Raw genomic sequence first — 22,185 nt, forward strand, 5'->3', positions numbered from 1 at the left:
ACCTACAAAACACTGAAGTAGTTTGTTGCTAACTGATGGTGTAACTATACGAGCCTAACAAATATTCCCTAGGAAATATTGCTCTGATACAAAGAACGAAAGTGTGCCATGGATATGAAAAGAAAGGTAACTGGCCGCAACAAATCATTCATGTCTATCTGCAAGACTCTTCTAAAGAGTTTCAAAGACAGAAGCTGGGAAATTCACTTGCCAAAATAAATTTGTACCTCAATCTCCTCCACGATGCTTCTCAGGTCAGCCTGCTGGGACAGGTAGGATGCCGTCTGTAGAGCCTGGACTGTTCTGAAAGGTAGAGAATAGAACCCCAATGAATGGCAAGTCTCCATTTCCCCTTCCTGTATTGGTATACCTACACATATATCCCGCTCTTGTTCTTTAGAACTATAAGACAGCCTCGGTCCCAAAGGAGCTTGTTTATAGTCTAGGGAAAGATGTAACAAAGATCATTACATTACAGGGAATTCCCTGGTGGTCCAGTGGTTAGGACTCTGCACTCTCATTGCCAGGGCCCCAGGTTCGATCCCTGGTCGGGCAGCTAACATTTTATAAGCCACGTGATGCAGCGCCCACCCCACTCCCCACCAAAAAAAAGACCATTACATTACAAAGTTCACTACAGCTAGAGAGAAGGCAATCTGGGCAGCAGGATCCACATAAGTACTGAGGGCAGAGAGAAGAGAGGGTGCACCAGGTCACCCCCCCTCTGAAAATCTGTTTGGTTCCTAATGGCATCACATATAGAACACCAGACTAAGACTTAATCAGATTTAGAAGAGATATACTTAGAGGGAGAAGAGGAGCCAATTCATCGAATGAAGGTATATTTGGCATCCCCATGTTGTAAGAGGAACTGTGCTGGGCAGAGGTTGGCTGCCTCTTTTCTACTTTTCCTACTCCAAAACCAAAGAAGTACTGTGGAATCTACACACGTAGGTTGTTGGGTAGAATTTGGAGCAACTTTTCTGAAACCAGATTAATGCAATATAAACAGGAAGCATTCGGTAGACACTCAGCTAACGCTTGTGCTGTCACCATCCTGCTCGGAGACCTGGAAGCCACCCGTCCTTTAGGCATTAAATAAGATGAAAGAAATAGAAGATCTGGTTCTCAAACCAGCATCTATTCTTTTTTTCTTTTCCTACTATTTACTCCTGATTATAAAAGTACCTATTTGTCAAAACTTCAAATACATTACTAAAGGAGAAAGTTAAAATTCCTGTAATGCCTACCCCTAAAAGATAACTGTCCTGCAATTTATTTAGATTGTATAGATCTTTCCGTGAGGACATATAAATATATTTCATCCTTATTAACAACGACATAGCACTGCATTGCTTAGATGAACTGTAACTGTTCAATGCTGTAACCGTGAACCCTTACTCATGGCTGTATGTGTATATACACCTTTTAATTTATTGAAGTGAATTCACATAAGTTAGCCGTTTGAAAGTGAACAATTCAGTGGCGTTTAGTGTATTTCACAACGCTGTGCCATCACCACCTCTATCTAGTCCTAAAGCATTTCCATCAGTCCAAAATAAAACCCCATACCCATTAAACAGCTTCACTCCATTTCCCATCCCCTGCCCTGTCCCCTCCCCGCCAGCCCCTGGCAACCTGTGTTCTGTCTCTATGGATTTACCTATTCTGGATATTTCATATAAATGGAATCATACAAATGTGACCCTTTGTGTCTAGCTTCTTTCACTTCGCGTAACATTTTCAAGGCTCGCCATCCTGTAACATGTATCAGTACCTCATTCTTTTTTATGGTTTATTCATATATTTTTATCCACTTATGAGTGTATTTCTGTAAGATAAACTTTTTAAGGCGGAATGTAGTAAGTATGTCCACATAAGATTTTTTATTACGTTCTATTCTCTTAATGTGGATAACTTGAAAAATACAAATGGTGCTTCTCGGGGTGGAAAAGAGAAAGCTGAGGACCCCTGGTGGTTAAGCCAACTGCTGGTCCACCCCAGAAAGGTTCCCAAATTCCCAAGGGATGACCGGGCCTTTGTGTAAAACCACCATTTATCAAGTCGGTGTGTTGGGGAATGTAGAGCGAGAATCTGTCCGCTTTCATCACAATCGTAACAATTTAGATTCCCTCCATGGAAAACGAATTCCATTAAGATGGTAAGCTGGAAAACAGAGGAGTCACAATTCACAGAGAGGGAAGCCCCAGAGTGTTCAATGACCCCTCTGGGATGCTTGCTGTTAGAACGGACTTGAGAAAATGAAACCTGAATTTCCAAACAAGATAAAAATCCCACATCTGCCCGTGATAAATGCTGAGCCCAGAAAAGGCCGCTAGGAGAGCCTAGAAAGAACTTTTCAATTAAGATATCATTTTTCTCTTCTTTGGAACGAATAAGCGTCATGCTGGTAACAACCTCAGAAGTTTTTAGAATGAAATTAATCCACTTAGCTTTTGAAAAGTTTTGTCATTGGCTTTAATTACTTATACTCCAGCAGTTTCTCTCCCTCTGGAGCACTATATTCAAATGCTAAGAAAGCAGATCCTGTCTTGCTAATAAACAGCAGATGATTCAAAGAAATTGGGTTATGAGAGACCACAATAGAATCTTTTCAAATTGTTCATTCAAAGCTACTAATGTTTTTTACCATTCTAGACAAGTTTATGAACATTCGTTTCCTAGAATAAGTCCAGTTAAATGTAGAAGGCCCATTTAGAAGAGTCCTAATCTATATCAGATTTGCTTAAATAGGGTAAATTAGTAGTAATATTATATAAGGCATGCTGCCAGTTTGATCTTCACAATAACCCTATGAGACAGATATCATTCTCCCTGTTTTACATATGGAAACACTGAGGTTTAGGGAGGTTAAACACCCTGCTCATGGCCACAGAGGTATTAAGTAGAAGAGTCTGGACACAGTTCTCTCTCACCCCAAGCGTGTGGTCTTTCTACCTGAAGCTTTTTGCAAGAGGATAGAATAGAAACACAAAAGTATAGTTTCAGCCTTCATTAACTCTTTCTTGGGCATCTGCCATGTGCCAGGCTCTCTGAGCACTATAAGTAAAGAAGCTTAAAATCTAATGCAGAAAAAACAATACAACCAAGGAAGTAACCAGCTCCCTAAAAAAGGGACCTAAGAAGGAAATGCTCTAGAGAGCACAAACTCCATTTGTCCCATGCCCGTTAAGACCAGGCACTGCACTAGGCTCATCACATGTATTATCTTACTTAATCTTGACATTTGTTCTATGATGTAAGGATTGTTGGTAATATTTTACAGATGAGGCTCAGAGAGGTTACTAACTTGCCCAAAGTCACACAGCAAGGAAGAAACAAAGCTGGTGTTCAAACCCAAGTCTAACTCACTCCAAAATGGATGTACTTTCTTTGTACTTCTTTCTGTTCTGGGGTTTAGAGGAGGGAGATTTTCCTTTTTGCTCAGAGGGAAAGGGAAAGATTTTTCTGTAGAAGGTGGCATCAGAGTAAGGCACTGACCGTTATCTCATGACAGGAGATATGGTGGTGATTGCAGAGGCATTCCACAAGGGATTATGGGACGAGATCAAAGTAATGTAATCTGAAACAGGAGGACCACAGGGCCAAGCATTGGGCAAAGGGTGCGGAAAATGTCATTCCTGAGAAACGTACCAGCCCCAAAGTCACTGATTACTGACCATGTGAATATGAATAGGGCATGAGAGTGACAGGGAGAACGTCAACTGACTGTGAGCCCTGCCCTTAACAAAGCTTCAAGTTTAGAAACATTTTGGTTCTCAGCAAAAAAAAAAAAAAAAAAAAAGAAAAAACCCTGGGAAACAACTGGACTATTCTGCAGTAGGGAACTGGTGTCACTAACATCTTGTTGAACAATGAATAGGAGTCCAGGTGCTCCAATCTGTCTCAGGGTTGCAATTAAATGGGGGACACACAGAAAACGAAAAATACATATACTGTGTTAAATGAGGAGTTTCAGTGTCAAAGGGGAAAAAAAAAAACTACGTATACTATTACTTTTAACTTTAGTAAACATCCTTGAGTCAGTTGCAACATTTAAACGTATAGTTCCTTCCTATAAGGTGCTTCTCCTTCGCCTGAGCCTTTTGCAGAGGAGCAGGGTCTGATCCCTAGAATACTCCCCCCTCTGAGGCCCTACTTCCCCCACCTCTCCAAGGGAACCCGTGAGCCCTCCTCCAGGGCGGAGCCTCCAATGCCAACATCTCACCATGGCCTGGCCAAGCTGCAGTAAGAGATGCACATGGCTCTCTGGCCCCACTCTCCCTCGGTCACCCCTACCCTTGCTTCAGCCCCTAACCTCAAAGGCAGTCGTGTCTCTGTGGCAGTGTGTTTATGCTCGGACTCAGTATCTGCTTCTGCTGGAGCAGCTTGAGGGAGACCGTGTCTTGGCGAGCTGCACAAGGACACGGACCTTACCTGCCTTAGCACAATATGACATCTGCAGTGCCAGCAGAGCACCTGGCACATAGCAGGTGCCCAGACAATACTTGTGGAACCAGTGGATGAAGCCTCTCAGGATAGTAGCCTGAGAAGAGCTCAAGATGGTGACTTACGCGAGCACGGTCTCCTCCTTGCTGAGGCGAGAGGTAAGGGCACCGAGCACTTCTTGGGAAGCCAGAGGAAGGCCAAAGCCACTTAGGGCTGCAACTGCGTGGTAGATCTGGGCCACAGAGGAGTCTTCACTGACAGCTGCCAGAAGCAGATCTTTGGTCTCATTTGAAATAGAGATCTAAGAAAGGATGGGTACACACAGAGTTTAGAACAGGTGCTGCCAGCCTGTGGAAGGCACGCCAAAGATGGCAGGCAGAGCAACTGCCGAGGTCACACCACCCGCCTGGGCTGTGATCACCCCTCTTCGACATCTCAGATGCGAGAATTAAATATCTGTAAAACCTCAGCATAACACTTTTAAAAAGATTCTGGCAAGTCACTTGTCTACTGATATGGCTCTTCTTCTGTGTTCAAAAAAATGGATTTCTAGAAATCTGGCGTGGGGGCATTCTTCTTTTGCTTTAAACATTTTTAAATGTTAAAGGGAGACTGAAAGAAAAAAAATAAGACTTCCCAGAAGAGAGGCAACTATAGGAAAAAGTTATTTAAAATTCATGAAAAGTGAAAACTTGGGAAAAATAAAAAGTCTATTTCTTTAAGAAAAAAAAAATCACAAGAATGGAATTCCCACCCACACTTAATGGGGTCTCACTGCTAAAAAAAAAAAAATATTCTGACATGACTTTCCCTTTTTAAAAATACACTTTACAGTTTAAAGTAAATGTAAATGTCAGAAGCTGGACTCACCTCACACCCTGAGAGGGCCTGGCTGGACTGGGCAGCATAGAAAAGGGAATCCACGTTGCTTGGATCAAGGTTTGATTTAATGAAGGTGCATGCTTGCTAAACGGGGGGAAAGTCAATGATAAGTGGTGAAATTCACAGTGATTAGGAAAACTGTATGTGTTTTTATAATTCTCAGCAATCCATGATGGCTTAAAGTATGAGAGCTACACAAGATTTCATTTTTCAAGCAGATATTTTCCACAGAACACTGTATTATCCCAAAATGCTAACTTCATAGAAAGAGCAAACCTGAAGGCACTCTCGTCCTTCTGAACCTAGAAAGGAACCACTTCCACTGATCACCTGCTCTGGCCATAACCTGTGTGGGGTGTTTATGATGCTCTTCCTTTTAATGAACATAAGGACCCTGTGGCAGATACTATCATCCCCATTTAACAGAATAAGAAACTGATGCTTGGAGTTGGTAAGTAATGTAATGAAGGTGACAAAGCTAATAAATGGCAGTGTCTCCACTTCGATGTCTCCAAAGCTAAGTCAGGTTCAACACATCTAACATAAGCTAGAAACCTTCTATTTCTTCATCTGGACGTTCTGGCTCATGTACGGGCATCACCATGCACCTACTACCTAAATCAGAAACCTAGGACTCATTCTCGACTTTTCCCTCACCCTCCAAGCCTATCGAGTCTCTCAAACCCGATCCCCACTCTCTGGCTTCCCTTCTTGCCCTATGTCACGCCCCTGCCATTTCTCATGGAGACTGTTACACTCATCTCCTAACTGGTCTCAAGTCATGCAATCCATTCTGCATACTGCTTCAAGAGTGATCTTTACGAGGTGCAAAAGTGTAATAGGGAAGAACCTTTTGTATCCTATTACAAGTTAATCACTAAAGGGATGCTGACTATAAGCTTAAATTATACATGATGACGCAACTCTGGGAATGACCTCCCAGGTTATGAGCATTAAGCTAAAATATCTTTGTTTAGCTCACAGGAAACATCCCGACCAGGCCCACCTGTGAATGACTGCAGGGAGGAAGAAATTAACACAACCCCTCTGGAGGCTGATGGGAACCGGGAAGTGTTTGACTTTATTCCCACCCCTTTTACTATAAAAGGAGCCTGAATTCTAACTCAGGCAAGATGGATCTTTGGGGCATGAGCCCATCTTCTCGGTCTGCTGGCTTTCTGAACAAAGTCTTTATTCCTTGCCCCAATACCTCATCTCTCGATTATTGGCCTGTCATGCGGCCAGCACCACAAGCTTTGTCTTGGTGACAAGTGTATCCACCTTACTCTGCTATTAAAACCCTTGGGTGGTTCCTTATCCTTCTCAGAACAAGACTCAAAGTTTCTGATCTGGCATAAAATGCCCTCATGACTGGGACTTTCCTGGTGGCACAGTGGTTGAGAATCCACTGGCCAATGCAGGGGACACAGGTTCGAGCCTTGGTTCAGGAAGATCCCACGTGACACAGAGCAACTAAGCCCAGGCACCACAACTACTGAGCCTGCACACCACAACTGCTGAAGTCCGCGTGCCTAGAGCCCATGCTCTGCAACAAGAGAAGCCACTGCAATGAGAAGCCCGTGCACCACAATGAAGAGCAGCCCCTGCTCGCCGCAACTAGAGAAAAGCCCGCATGCAGCAGCGAAGACCCAACACAGCCAAAAATAAATAAATAAATAAATAAATATATTTTTTAAAATGCCCTCATGACTGACCCTCACTCTCTGTGCCAGCTTCCTCACCACAGCCCCACCTCCAACTCCAAAATCTTACCCTCCACCCCACTGCAGCTTCCCAGACATAACATGCTCTCACCATTTATGTTCCTGACCCTGCTACCCCCCACCCCGTGCCAGGAGCACCTTTCCCTTGTCCTTCTTGCCTGCCAAACCAGGTCCCATCTTCACCTCTGCTCAGATGTCACCTTTTCCAGAGAACCTTCCCTGACATTCATCCAGGACAGGCCAGGTGCCTTCCCTCCCGAGCACTCCCCCAAAGCACTTACCACACTGTACTAACTACCTCCCCCCCCAGGGACTAGTTACTTGAGAGCAGAGACTTTGAAAAATTCCCACCACAGTGCCTGGCACAGAGTAGGCACTTAAGAAAACCCATGCTATTCCTACTATATTAAGAAATAACATTTAATAGCTAGTTATAGCACTAAATATTTTGGTTGAGGTAATATAAAATTCAGCTATTCAAAATTAAATGGTAATAAAAACAGTTAAAAGTGGATGCTTCCCAGGAGTAGGACAAGGTGGGCCACAGGATGGATGGTTGCTTTTCACTAATAGCTGTTCTGTATTATCTGGTATTTTACTGTATGCATGCGCTACTTCAACCAAAAAACTTTTGTTTTAAATTTTATGAATAGTACTTAAATAAGAGTCTCAAACAAATGAGTTTCAACCAGAAGTCTGAAAGAATCCAAAAAGAAAAAGAAAAGAAACAAAATACTTCATACTGCACAAATTAGGGATCTGAAGAAAACAACCTACTCAAGGAATCCTTTCAGCAGAATGTGGGCAAGCTTAAGATGTGTGCTTTGTCGCCATCTGGTGCTTTAGCAATGGAACAACACCCAAGGCCCCAAACAATGATTATGGTCATTGTTACCAATTTTTGAGCACTTAAAATGTGTCAAGCACTGTTGACAAGTGCTGTATATGCATTTCTTATTTAATAGGGGGATCTATGCATTACGTCCTCCTATTACCTTAAGTTTACAGACAAGAAAACTGGGGCATTAGAGAGGAAACTGACTTGCCCAAGGTCACTCAGCTCTTAATGGAGGAGCTGGAATTCAGACCCAGGCAGCCTGGCTCCAGAGTCTGAGCTATACAACCTGTCTCTCTCTCTCAAGGGACTATTAAAAACGACCTGTTCCTGAATAAAACCAGCATCATGCCTACTCGTTTGCACAGACAGATCTAGGTAAACAGTACCAAGGGTCTGTGGCTTCAAAGCTCAAAATGTTGACAGCTTAGTTTTAATAGTGGCAAAAATGAGGGACCTCACAAAACATATTCTGGACCCTCAGTAAGCCCACCCAGATCTGAGGCTTCAGCTGGCCGCTTGCAGGGATCTGTAACTCCAACTCCTGCTGCCCTAGTTCCACACTCACCCTCACAAGTGAAGGCTGAAAATGGCCTCCTAAATGTCCATCCCCTATCTGTTCCCCTCCAACTTTCTGTGCCCAGCTACCTAAATATCCTCCTGAGTGAAGGACATGAGTGCTTTTCTCAGTCCATTCTTCCCTACAACTCCCCAGCCTGAATCAGCAACCAAGAAGACAGTAAATCTCTCTCTCTCATCTGCCCTTTCCTCTCCAGCAGCAGCCCCCAACTCCCGTCTCCTCTCAGTCTAGGCTTTGTAATCTTGCCAGGCTCTGTGCAGGCTACTGCGGCACACGCTGGCGACAGCCTCCATCCACACCAGGTCTTGGTAGCTGGGCCGGCTTTTTCCACATGCTCTCTGACCACCCCTCTGCTCCAGCCAACTCACGGCCCCCACAACACAACAAGCACTTCTAAGCCTCTAGGCTTAGTACAGGCTGTTCTCTCCATCAGGAAGCCCATCCATCTCGTCAGTTCAGCTTCTCCCTCTCCACTGGTAACTCCTAATGTATCAACAAAACTTAAGACTGATTTGAAAGTAAAACTTACCTTGATCCTTCTCTCCCCTCCAGCTGCTACCTTCTCTCTCTTCCCACCAATGACCTCCAAATTATGGAAGCCAAAGGACATTTTCCAATGCTCATGCCCTTAACCCTAGATAGAACCTTCCTTGTTCTAAAACATTCCCTTCCCTTCGCTTCCGGGATTCCCCTGCCCTCCCCTGGCTCTCTTCCTCCTTCTCAGCTGCTCCTCAAGTTTCATCCTCTTCTGCCTGACCATTTAACACTGGAGTTTTTCAACTCCTAGGCCCACTTCTCATCCATCCCCTCTCTTCCTAGGTGATCTCAATCATGCCCATGGCTTCATCCAGAACCGCTATGCAGATATTTCTCAGATTTGTACCCCCAGCCCAGACTTCTCTCAAAGGCCACTTACATGATTCAAAGGCATTTTAAGCTCAACATCTTTAAGACCGAATTTATGATCTTTCCTGCACAAACCTAATTCTCTTCCTGTATTCCTATCCTAAGGAATCCCAACCATCCATTCATGTGGCAAAAGTCAGAAGTCCAGGTGTTATCTTTTGTACCCCACCAGCATTCAATCTTGTGCCATATTCCCCTGCGAAAGTCTGTCCTCCACAAGGCAGGACAGAAACTTTTCCAAAATGAAAACTAGATCCTGATACTTGCTGCTTAAAATCAACTTCTCTTTAGAGAAAAAGCAAAATCTTCCCTCTGACTACCAAGGCACGGAGGCTTAGCCCCGGCCTTCCTCTCTAGCTCTCTCGCATTCTCTGTTCTTACACAGCCTCCTTGCAGTCTCTCAAATGTAATCTGCTCCCTAACTGCACAGGTCCTTTGCACGTGCTACTTCCTCTGGCTAAAGTCTCTTCCCTCCCCATCTCCTGGTTAAATCCTACTTTCCTTTTAGAATTCAGACCCATCATACCTTCCTTCATTTAATAAACAGCTATTGAGTACTACCACCTGCCAGGTGCTCTCTAGATACTGGAAATACACAACAAGTAAAATCAACAAAGTTCCTGCCCTCAAGGAGTTGTAATTTAGGGGTATACAGAGTGAGATTTAAGTTCAGAGATTTCTTTAGAAGTGCCTTCCCTGACCAGGTCAAAGTCCCCTATTTCACACCTATAACACCATACATCTCACCTTCATAAAACTTACCATTGTTATAAATATTCATGTATATATTTATTACACGACTAATGCTTGTCTCCACTATTAGAGTATACATTCCAAAAGGCAGACGCTCTCTTTGTTGTTCAATACTGAATCCCCGGTGCCCAGCATCATGCTCAGCACACAGCAGAAACTCACTAGACATCTGATGAATGACTAAAGGAATCGTGTAGCAGCCAGCGCAGATGGTAACTCCCCCTGTACAAGGTTGGAACTAAGAGTAAGTGTTCTCAGAAGACCGGGTGAGTGAGCAGCTCCCTCTTCTGGACTCCCCTGGCACTTTCCACGCACTACATGTTACATGTGTCTCTGTACTCACACCTGCTCTCTCTCTTATGGTTCCTGTCTCTCACTAGTTAATGAGCTCCTCTGCACTTAGCATAATACCTTGCACATAGCAGATGCTCCATAAAATGATTACTGCCTGAAGGAGTGCCTGCTTCTCTGCTATTCCCAGTAACTGGCTGAGTGCCTGGCCCTCAAAAAGCACTCAGCACTTGTTGAATGGATACAGATATACTTACCTTACACTCACCATGTGCCAGATACTGAGCTAAGCACTTTACACTTATTATCACATTTAATTCTCACAACAACTCTATAAGGTAGATATTCTTATCCCCTTTCACAGATCAGGAAAGTGCCTGATTGACTGACAACCTGTGAACACTGTCTAATGTGTCCTGATTTCAGTCATTAGAATCTAATCTACCATCACAATTTTTGCATAGTATGTCTCCCATTTACTTAATATTTTCATTAAAATGAATACAAAATAACCCTCAATGTTCCTAAGTCTTATAAAAAGCTAAGCAATAATATCTATAGGGACTTCCCTGGTGGCACAGTGGTTAAGGATCCACCTGTGGGGATTCTTTTTTGTTTGTTTGTTTGTTCTTTTTTGCAGTACGCTGTGGCCTCTCCCGGCCTCAGGCTCCGGACGCGTAGGCTCAGTGGCCATGGCCCACAGGCGCAGCCGCTCCGCGGCATGTGGGATCCTCCCAGACCGGGGCACGAACCCGCGTCCCCTGCATCGGCAGGAGGACTCTCAACCACTGCGCCACCAGGGAAGCCCGGCGTGTGGGGATTCTTAACCCCACAAGGTAACATAGGTTTGATCCCTGGTCTGGGAAGATCCCACATGCCACGGAGCAACTAAGCCCGTGCACCACACCTACTGAGCCTGCACTCTAGAGCCCGAGAGCCACAACTGCTGGGCCTATGTGCCACAGCTGCTGAAGCCGTGTGCCTGGAGCCCATGCTCCACAACAGCGGAGGCCGCCGCAATGAGAGGCCAGCACACCGCAACGAAGAGTGGCCCCCACTCACAGCAGCTAGAGAGGGCCCGCATGCAGCAGCAAAGACCCAACACAGCCAAATAATAAATAAATAAAATAAATTTATTTTTTTAAAAAAATCTATAAAATCGCCGTTCTCATGTGCTTATGTTTTTAAAATATACATACACAGTACTTGATACCAAAATGAAAGATGTTCAGTCTTCATAACACCTAAAATCAACTCTCATTCCACACTCCACTGTTCCCAGAGCTGCGCTCTACTCTCATATTCTTATTAAACCCCATTCCTCTCAGTTCTGCTGCTGAATCTCTTTCGACAAAATAACCAAAATCTCCCCTAATGATCTATCTGTGAGAACAACCAACTCAGTGCATCTAGCAGAACTGAGGGAGTTCTCTCTACTCAGCTGAAAGCAACAACAGCTGAGCAGGACACATCCCACTACATGGAAGTGACAGTAACAGAGACTCTCTCTCAATGGATTTCTTTAGTGTACACCTCTAATAAGGAAATTCACCAACTCCAAAATATCCATACAACTCCCTTCCTTCCACTGCTTACAATGTACACATCACACCATCACCACAGCACATTTCATAAGTGATTAAAATGAAGTACGTGATTAACCCATTTATTTTCCAATTAAGAGGCACATTCAGAGAACTTTCATTTCTATTAAGCTAAAGTTTACAATTCAACAAATATTTGTGGAACACCCTCTTCATTAGGCATTAAGCAATGGGGATGACAGTAGGAGAAAAACTAAAATGTCAATCAACATACATTTACTGCTACTACCATGTAATAGTACTACTAAGAGCTAATACTGATTACACCCATTACTACATGCCATCACCATGCCAACCAACCTACATCCATCACTTGTGAGCTGAGTACTATAACTATCTCCATCTTGCAGATGAGAAAATAAAGATTCTGAAAGGTTCGGTAAGCTGCACAGGTTACTCAGTGGTGTAGTTGTGAAGTCAAGATCTTGAAGCCAACCAATGTGACTTTAGAGTCTGTATTATGAATAAAAAGCCCACAGCTAATCACGCAATTACCCCCAAATCACACTGCACTGCAGCTGTCTGGATGGCTTCAGCCTATGTCTTCAGCCCTGACCAACGTGCCCTCAAACCCATGACATCAGCAGAGAAAACCTATAGGGGCATGAGTTCAACCTAAATCCACGTGCAGCTCTAAATCATGAGACAGATAAAAATGCATCATTTGAGGCTTCCCTGGTGGCACAGTGATTAAGAATCAGCCTGCCAATGCAGGGGACACGGGTTTAAGCCCTGGTCCGGGAAGATCCCACACACTGCGAAGCAACTAAGCCCGTGCGCCACAACTACTGAGCCTGTGCTCTAGAGCCAGCGAGCCACAACTACTGAGCCCGAGTACCACAACTACTGAAGCCCATGCGCCTAGAGCCCATGCTCTGCAACAAAAGAAGCCACTGCAATGAGAAGCCCATGCACCGCAACAGAGAGTAGCCCCCGCTCGCCGCAACTAGAGAAAGCCCGTATGCAGCAACGAAGACCCAGCGCAGCCAAAAATTAATTAATTAATTGATTGATAAATTAATTTTAAAAAGTATCATTTCAGTTAGAGTGAGAGTGCCTCACTCCTCACTCCTCCAGGAGGCCCCTAGACGGAATCCTATGGTCCCACAGAATTTTCAAACAGACCAGCAGAAAACTCTCATCCTGCATTCAGATCCGCCAAAATTTAACATTAGCCTAATATTCCAATTTTCTCTCCTACACCTTATGATACAAAACCTCTACTGGTCAAGACTGCTCCACCCTATGTCTCCCAATTGTCTGTTCTCTCTCTTTCCCAAGCCCTTTACAGACACTGTGGGCCTTCCATACAGTATCTGCGCCAGCATTGTCTGAACTCACCTGAATAAATTATAAATAGAAGCAAAACTTTTAAAATTATAATATAACAATTATTAAATAATTATAATATAATATTATATAATTATAATAATAGCTACCATTCAAAGGGCCTTTCGTGGGCCAGTCACTTACTAGGCATAATATGATTTCACTTTATCTTTACAATGATCCCATGAGGAAGGCATCACAACTCCCATTTTACAGAGAGATGGAGCCAGAATTAAAAACTTGGACTAGCGACTCTGCTGCCTGTACTCTTTTCTCTTGAACAAAACTAATTTTATTAGGAGGTATATTGACCTGGAGGGTTTAAAACAACATGAGGGAAGTCTGTTTCATTAACAGTCACACACAGGAAGGAAATATTGGGCAGCAACAAGAGATAGCTGTCAGGAAGAAATCTGAATAAGCACAGCTCTCACATAGCAGGGATTAGCAAACTTTCTGTAAAGGGCCAGAGAGTAAATATTAGGCTTTGGGGGCCAGATAAGTCTCTTCCGTAATTACTGAACTCTACTGTTAAAGTGCAAAAGCAGCCATAGCAATATGTGAGTGAGGGGCGTGGCTGTGTTCCAGTAAACTTTTATTTACAAAAACAGGCTTCAAGCTGGATTTGAACCTGGGGGCCATTATGCAGATGATGGTTGGCAGACACTGGACAATTTTCTTAACCTTTCTGAGCTTGCGTTTCCTCCTCTATTACAGGATAATATTTCTGACCATATAGAATGAAGACAACTCAAGATAACATATCCAGGGTACCTGGCACATGAGACATTCAATAAATAATAACAGGGGCTTCCCTGGTGGCACAGTGGTTGAGAGTCCACCTGCCGATGCAGGGGACACGGGTTCGTGCCCCGGTCCGGGAGGATCCTACATGCCGCGGAGCGGCTAGGCCTGTGGGCCATGATTGCTGGGCCTGCGCGTCTGGAGCCTGTGCTCTGCAACGGGAGGGGCTGTGGCAGTGAAAGGCCCACATACCGCAATAAAATAAAATAAATAAATAAATAGATAATAACAATTACTGATTCTAGTCTCGGCCAGAAAATATTTAAGCCAAGGATATCAGAAACTCTCAAAGACTACTGGATTACATAGAAACAAACAAAACACACACAGAGAGACATTCTGGCCCACTGGCAAAAACGGGACATTTTGAGCATCAAAAACAGTAACAATTGCAATGGATTGCAAGACATCAACAGAGACTACCAGTTCTGACCAGGACAGAAATAAACGTACTGAATTTACCAGCCTGTCATAAATAACTGTAAAACTGAACAAAATAGATGAAGCTGAGATGCTGGACAACAGACAGGACAAGGCCATGACCCTTGAAAGAATGTAAGCAGTATGACAATAGTACAAATGATGGGAGTTTAAAGAGAAATATATTGTTATAAGGTTCCTTCCTTATTCGTGATGTGGCAAAATAATAATTCAAAGTATACTGTGATAAGTTAAGATGCATATTACAATCTCTAGAGCAACCTCTAAAAAAATAAGTAAGCTAAAAAGCCAATATAAGAGATAAACTGGAATATTAAAAAACAAAGATTCAATCTAAGACAGGAAAGGACGAGGAAAAAAATGGATAAATAGAAAACAAGATGGTAAACTTAAACCCAACAGTATAGTTACAAAAAAATATAAATGAACTAAATCTCCAATTAAAAGACAGAGATTGCCAGAATGGATAAAAAACAAGTCCCTACTATATACTGTGTACAGGAGATAGATTAGTATGACAACACCTGAATCCACTGATTCAACTTTATCATAACTAAAAATGAAACAATCAGATATTATGCATCCACTGATAGGAAGCACACAGCACTGCCTATGAACTATTTCTGCCAAGAAAACTGACCCTGATTATAATTAAGCCTCAAGAGCTAACTATCAGTTTATAGGAATTAAAGAGATAAGGAAATATGTTCAAAAACAGCATGAGGGGCTTGCCTGGTGGCGCAGTGGTTGAGAGTCCGCCTGCCAATGCAGGGGACGCGGGTTCGAGCCCTGGTCTGGGAGGATCCCACATGCTGCGGAGCGACTGGGCCCGTGAGCCACAATTACTGAGCCTGCGCGCCTGGAGCCTGTGCTCCGCAGCGGGAGAGGCCACAACAGTGAGAGGCCCGCGTACCGCAAAAAAAAAAAAAAAAAAAAAAAAAAAAGTTTCTAAAGAATCTATGACTTGCTCTCCTTTATATTCTACTAAAACATCTGGCATGGTCCTAACATATATTGGGCATTCAAAAAACAACAAAAAAAAAGGATCTGTCAGACTGATATAAATATTTATTATATTGGGTCTGCCTTGGTTATCCTCAAATGAGCAAGGGTTAGTTTTGAAGTACACAAAAGGAACCCAGTGAAGGCATGAGGCCACCAAGACAAAAGTGGTCTTTACCTTTACATCTGGCACCTGGGCACCAAGGCTGCTGAGTCCCACGATGGAGTAGAAAGCAGATTCCAAACTTGTGAAAGGGCGATCCAGTGAGGCTTTCAGTCTCTCCACATCATGCCTAGTGAGGTAGTGAGTGGGCGTCAGAGCATGGGCGCTGGCTATGATTGTCAGGGCCAACAGGAAGACAGTGCTTGAACCTTGGGGGGAAACGACTATTAAATAAATACACTCCACACTATTCCAAAGTTCTACACAAAGTTCCAATGATGAGGCACACCAAGGTCTGGGAACCAAATTATGTGAGGAAGGTGAGGGAACTGGGAGGTTCAACCTGGAGACATGCCTTGGGGAAGTGGTGGGCATGGTCTTCAACTCTCTGAACGACAGTCCTCCCAGCAGCTTCTGTGCCTCTAAAGCAAGGGACTCATCATGCCATTCCCATCTGAAGTACATTTGTAACTCGTATGCCTCGTAGGACAAACCCGATCCTGAATCCTTCCCCGTGGCCTTGCCCGTCCCAACCAGATCTCCTCCCCCACTCTTTCATCTGTTGCTCTCTGCTCCTCTAAGTAGTCGTGTTCTTTCCCACCCAGCTCTTTTGCATGCCTTCTCCTGCTTAATTTCGACTTTCAGATTTCGAGTATCTCTTCCTTAAGAAGCCTCCCAACAGCCCTCCTTTGGATGAGGTCCCAGTACTATAAAGTAGCAAACAACGAGGTTTCTGGGGCCAGGTTTAAATCCTAGCTCTGTCACTTCTTAGCAAGGTGGCCATGGCAGTTACAATGTGACCAGCTGTGTCTCAGTTTTCTCAAGTGTAAAGTGGGATAATAACAGTATCTACCTCAGGGTTGTTAGGATTACATGCGTTAATACAGAAAATGCTAGTGACTGGCACATATATAGGTAAGTGCTATATAAATGTTAGCTACTCCTTCTATTACATTATTGTTGTTGTTGTTCCTATATCTGCTCACAGCAACCTGCACTTCTATGCAGAATTTTTCACAACTAAAATTAGTAGTGTAATGTCTTATTCCTCTGCTAGACTGTAAGCTTCATGAGGACAGAGACCGTTGCTTTTATTCATCCCAGGAATTCCAGATCTTGCACACTGCTTGGCACATAGCAGTACTGAATTAATATTTGCTGAATAAATGGAAAGAAAAATCAATCCTCATCCATTATGCCCCAGGGGACAGAGAGAAATCACAGAAGTGGAACATTTCTACTTTTCATTTGGAAAAAAACGCATTCAGATGGGCAGCTTCATGAACAGTCTGCCTTCCAAGTAACAGTAATCACAAGGTTAACATTAATGATTACTGCTCCTTTGCCTATAGCGTCAAATTTAGTTTGAACTAGAAATACCTTAAATACCTTAAAAAAGGTATTTTACAAATAAGAAAACCGAGGACCAGAACAGCTTGGAGATAGCCAATCTTGGACTCAAACCCAGGTCTATCTATGGAGTTCGCACTCCACTATTTTTTAGAGAATGTTGTAGAAGGGATGCCTACACTAGGGGCATGAGTGTTAGTGTTATTTAAGTCCTCATGTGTGTTAAATAACCTAAAGAATGCAAAAGCTCTTGAAAAAAACTAGAAAGAGATCTATAATGTGGATCATCATTCATCAAATATTTATTAAGTACCTACTATGTACCAAGCACTATTTTTGGTATTAAAAATACAACAGGAAACAGAACAAAAACCCCTAACCTCATGGAGCTTACATTCTAGTTGGAAAAGAAAGACATTACACAAAATAATTATGAAACGTTATTCATCATCTTAGAAGGTGAAAAGTGCTATGGAGAAAAATAAAGCACAGAAGGAATATCAGGAAGAGCTGTAATTTTACATATGGTAGCCTGTGAAGCCCTAAGAAATAAAGATATTGTGTGTAAACCTCAAGGAAAAGGAGCAAGTCATAAAGAAATTTGGAGGGAAACTATCCCAAGAAAAGCAAGGGCAAATACCCTGAATCAGGAGTGCAGATGGTGTTTTTCGCCTTAGCAAAGAGAACAATATGGCTGGAGAGGATTAAGCAAGGGTTGAGAAGTAAGGACAAGGTAACAGACGTAGCAGAGGCCAAATCCACAGGGCATTATAGGGACTTTGGCTTTTATAAAGTGAGATGGGAGCCGCGGGAAAATCTTGAGCAGAGGAGTGACTCGACATACATTTTAACAGGAACTTTGTGTTGAGAATAAACAATACTGTGTTGAGATTACAGAGAAGTAAGGATAGAAGACTACTGCCATAACCCAGGAAAAAAGATGCTGGTGGTCTAACCCAGGGTGACAGCAATGGAGGTACTGAGAAGTGGTTGAAGTCTGGCTAGAATTCAAAGTTAAAGCCAGAATTGATAATGGATTGAAAGATGTAAAAGAGGAATCAAGATACTTATGCTGGGCTTCCCTGGTGGCGCAGTGGTTGAGAGTCTGCCTGCCAACGCAAGGGACGTGGTTCGTGCCCCGGTCCGGGAAGATCCCACATGCCGCGGAGCGGCTAGGCCCGTGAGCCATGGCCGCTGGGCCTGCGCGTCCAGAGCCTGTGCTCCGCAACGGGAGAAGCCACAACAGTGAGAGGCCCGTATGCACGCACTCAATACCTTAAGATCTAGTGAGTAACTATGACTAGCTTTTGCCAGGTCGACTGTAAGTTCCCCTAACACAGCATCTGTGCCAGAATCCTGATATTCCCACCTCATATTAATCATAACAACTGTGGGGTCTAAAATTTGAGCACTTAACATGTGTACGGTATGCCCACACTATGCTAAGTAGTTTGCATCCATTTAGTCATTAAATCCTCTCAACATCCAAGTGAGTGCGGTTTACAGACCATGAAATTGAGTCTCAGAAATAGTTACCTGCCCTAAGACACGTAACTAGGTGAGAACCAAACTGCAGGAGCTCTATTATCCTCAACCTCTCAAATAATGGAGCAGTGAGCTCACTGACTTATTCACTTTTACCTGGGGCAAGTTACTTCCCTTCTCTGATATTCCGTCTGTCAAATGGAAATAATAACAGTACACATTTCCCAAGTTGTTGTGAGACTACATGAGGTTCCATCCTGCACAGTGCCCACTCAATACCTAGCAATATAGTTAAGCTTACTGAGCGCTTACTTAGTGCCGCACTGTTCCACGCTACGCAAGGAGATTATCTGATTTAACACTCACTGTAATTCATGAGATAGATAACTTTACTAACCTATTTTACAGATGAGAAACTGAGGGGCAGAGAAATTAAGTAACTTGCACAGGGTCACATTAACGAATACGTGGCAGACTCCAAGTCTGTACCGGAGACTCTAACTTCAGGACTCATGCTCTAAGCTCCCAAAGAGAGATGACTGACTGTCTTGCTCCTTTCATTAAAAAGGAAACCATGGTCCAAAAACGGGACGAGGGACTTCCCTGGTGGCGCAGTGGTTAAGACTCTGTGCTCCCAAACAGGGGGCCCGGGTTCGCTCCCTGGTCAGAGAACTAGATCCCACATGCATGCCGCAACTAAGAGTTCGCATGCCATAACTCAGGACCCTACCTAACGCAACCAAGACCTTGTGCAACCAAATAAATAAGTAAATAAATATTTTTTAAAAAACAGGATGATTTGGCCAAAAGCTCACTCTTACGCCTCCTGGCCCGGAAGCCCGCGCAAGTCAAATGAATGAGTTAAGTCAGCCCGAGCGTTATCCGCGGCCGCGGTCCCTGGCTGGGCCTCGGGGGGACCCGCAGCTCCGCGCCGCACCCGTACCCAACCCCTCCTCCGCGGCAATCCCACCCGCTGGCCAGCTCTTCGTCAGACCCTCGAGCCCAAAAGCCCGAGCCCGAACCCATGCCCAGGCCCATGCCCCTGCCCCGCAGGGTAAGGGGATCCCGCCTAGCCAGCTCCTGCGTGGCGAGCACTAGTATCCTGCGGGCGAGAGCCCACTCGCCAAGGCCTGCGGGCCGCGGGACCCCGTTGTCGAGCCATGCGCAACGCCTCACCCGGCGGAGCCATTCCTCCTAGCAGGTCCCACCAGGGCCCGAGACACAGGCGGACTTCCGCTCGGGAAAGTGGCTCCAAGACTGCGCCGGAGGGGACGCCAGGGATTCGCGGCAGACCCCGCGTGCTAGGATGGGCTCTAGGCACAGGTCAGTCCCCCGCCGTCCCGCTGGGCCGGGTCACTCCCAGCAGCTGCGGCCGGAATTCCAGTCCTCGCGCGCAGAGTGCGCTGCAGTCCTCGAGTACAGGCCCGCTTCCCCCCCGCACCCTGGCCCACTTGGAACCGACCGCCTCGCAACCATCCCATTCCGGGCGCTGCCGGCACGCGGTTGGACGAGGCCTTGGGGGTGGGCCTTATACGCGTCCTCCTGTGATTGGCCTATTGCGCTGTCACTCAGTCGTCTCTCTGCAGCCCGGCCGATTTTAAAGGAATAGGAAGGGTGCGGTGGGGAAGGGCCAGCAATGTTCGAGGGGTTTCGGGTTTTGTTAGAAAATTAAAAATTATGGCAACTTTCTCCAAAGATTGTTTCGGTTCTTAATAACTGACCTACGAGTGATTTTTTAACTGATTTGCACAGCATTTGTATCAGGAGAATATTAGCCCAATTTTACAGACGAAGTAACAGGCTCAAAAAAGGAAGTGACTTATCTAAGAACTCAATAATAGCTAACTCCGATTATTGGGAGTTTATGGGATAGCCCGACAGTGTACTGAGCACTCCATGTACACTATTTCATTTACTCCTCATCACCATTCTGTGAAATATGCACTATTTGTATTCCCATTTTATAGAGAAGGAAACTGAAATATTTGAACCCGGACAGTCTGACTCCATAATCTGTGCTTTTAACTATTATGAACATATGAAGTATTCACTATGCGATAACTCTTACTATAATTAGTGTCCCGGAAATTATTATCCTAAATAAGGGAGAGTCAGTTCTTTCTATGTCTGGTACTGTGCTGTCGGGTATGGTATACTAGCCATTAAATATGTGGATATTTTAATTTGAATTTAAATTAATTAAAATTAAAAATTCAGTTTGTCAGTTGTACTTACCACATCTCAAGCACTCAGTAGCCACATGTGGCTGGTGGAGATCATGTTGGACCGTGAAGAACTATAGAACATTTCCATTACCACAGAAAATTCTATTGGACAGCACTGATCTAGAATATATAAAGAACTCTTTCCAACTCAGTAATAAGACAACCAATGGTGTGCTGAAGCCTCATACTCGCTTGGAGAGTCTACTGTTAAATTTATCAGGAATTTTGATAAACAACAAGGTCCTATTGTATAGCACAAGGAACAGTATTCAATATCCTGTAATAAAACAAAATGGAAAGGAATATGAAAAAGAGTATATATGTATAACTGAATCAGTTCGCTGTACACCAGAAACTAACACAACATTGTAAATTAACTATACTTCAATAAACATATATATAAATAAAAGGAATTTTGCAAATTGGTTGTTAAATACAGCTATTTAGAAAAATTAAACTATACGCACTTACAATGAAATAAAGTATATTGAAAACCAAAGTCATCATTTCCTAATTATTTTGCTGTATTTTACCATCATCTGTGTTTTTGTGGTAGCTTATATCTATAATATCTGAATAGTAAAAATCTTATATCATGGTGTGCTACTACAAATCTCTTCCCAGTAACATTAATAGCTGAATTTTGGCTACAATAAGAATATTTACCCCATACAGTCAGCACATGCTACAGACCAGAGCTTGACGTATTGCTTTTTTACTGTGTAAACTTAATGTTGGAGAAAATGTTAATAGAGATTAAACTTAAAAGTATATTGCATCAATCAATTTCACATTGTCAATAGCACAAAAACTTGAGGAAATATTCTTCTCCTGTTTGAAAACTATTATCCCATTCAGAAAAGAAGTCACTTCTGAAGTTTCAGTTACATCTTACTCGTTAATATAAATGAAAATATCAAACTTCAGAACTACACTGCGAGAGTCTTTTTTAAACATTTACCAACATACTTTTGCAAGCAATCCAATAAAAAACATGGGGGCTTCCCTGGTGGCGCAGTGGTTGAGAGTCCGCCTGCCGATGCAGGGAACACAGGTTCGTGCCCCGGTCCGGGAAGATCCCACATGCCGTGGAGTGGCTAGGCCCATGAGCCATGGCCAATGAGCCTGCGCGTCCGGAGCCTGTGCTCCGCAACGGGAGAGGCCACAACAGTGAGAGGACCGTGTACCGCAAAAAAAAAAAAAAAAAAAAATGGGCAAAAGATTTGAGTAGACATTTCATCAAAGATATACAAATAGCAAATAAGCACGTGAAAAGATGACCAACAGCACTGCATATTAAACCACAGTGAAATATTGCTACACATCCACTGGAACGGTTGATAATAAAACGACCAACAATAC

The 22,185-nt window shown here is 43.7% G+C and overlaps 1 protein-coding gene across 4 annotated transcripts in view; it reads right to left on the minus strand.

Annotated features, from left to right (window-relative positions):
* Positions 1-19,905, minus strand: part of RPN2 (ribophorin II) — a 53,907-nt gene extending 34,002 nt beyond the window's left edge. The window contains exons 1-5 of one of the 4 annotated variants that reach the window (XM_060030821.1): positions 19,775-19,905; positions 15,779-15,972; positions 5,320-5,415; positions 4,575-4,750; positions 228-303 (exon numbers count right to left, since the gene is read on the minus strand). In XM_060030821.1, the coding sequence (XP_059886804.1) occupies positions 228-303; positions 4,575-4,750; positions 5,320-5,415; positions 15,779-15,972; positions 19,775-19,787 (555 nt within the window). In that variant the 5' untranslated portion in view covers positions 19,788-19,905. Of the gene's footprint in view, positions 1-227; positions 304-4,574; positions 4,751-5,319; positions 5,416-15,778; positions 17,019-19,774 lie in introns of those variants that run through there. The other 3 variants (XM_060030820.1, XM_060030819.2, XM_060030818.1) reach the window with 3 other exon arrangements.
* Positions 19,906-22,185: the final 2,280 nt, after the last annotated feature.

The sequence above is a fragment of the Delphinus delphis genome, chromosome 15 (genome assembly GCF_949987515.2).
Source record: "Delphinus delphis chromosome 15, mDelDel1.2, whole genome shotgun sequence".
Classification (NCBI taxonomy): Eukaryota; Metazoa; Chordata; class Mammalia; order Artiodactyla; family Delphinidae; genus Delphinus; species Delphinus delphis.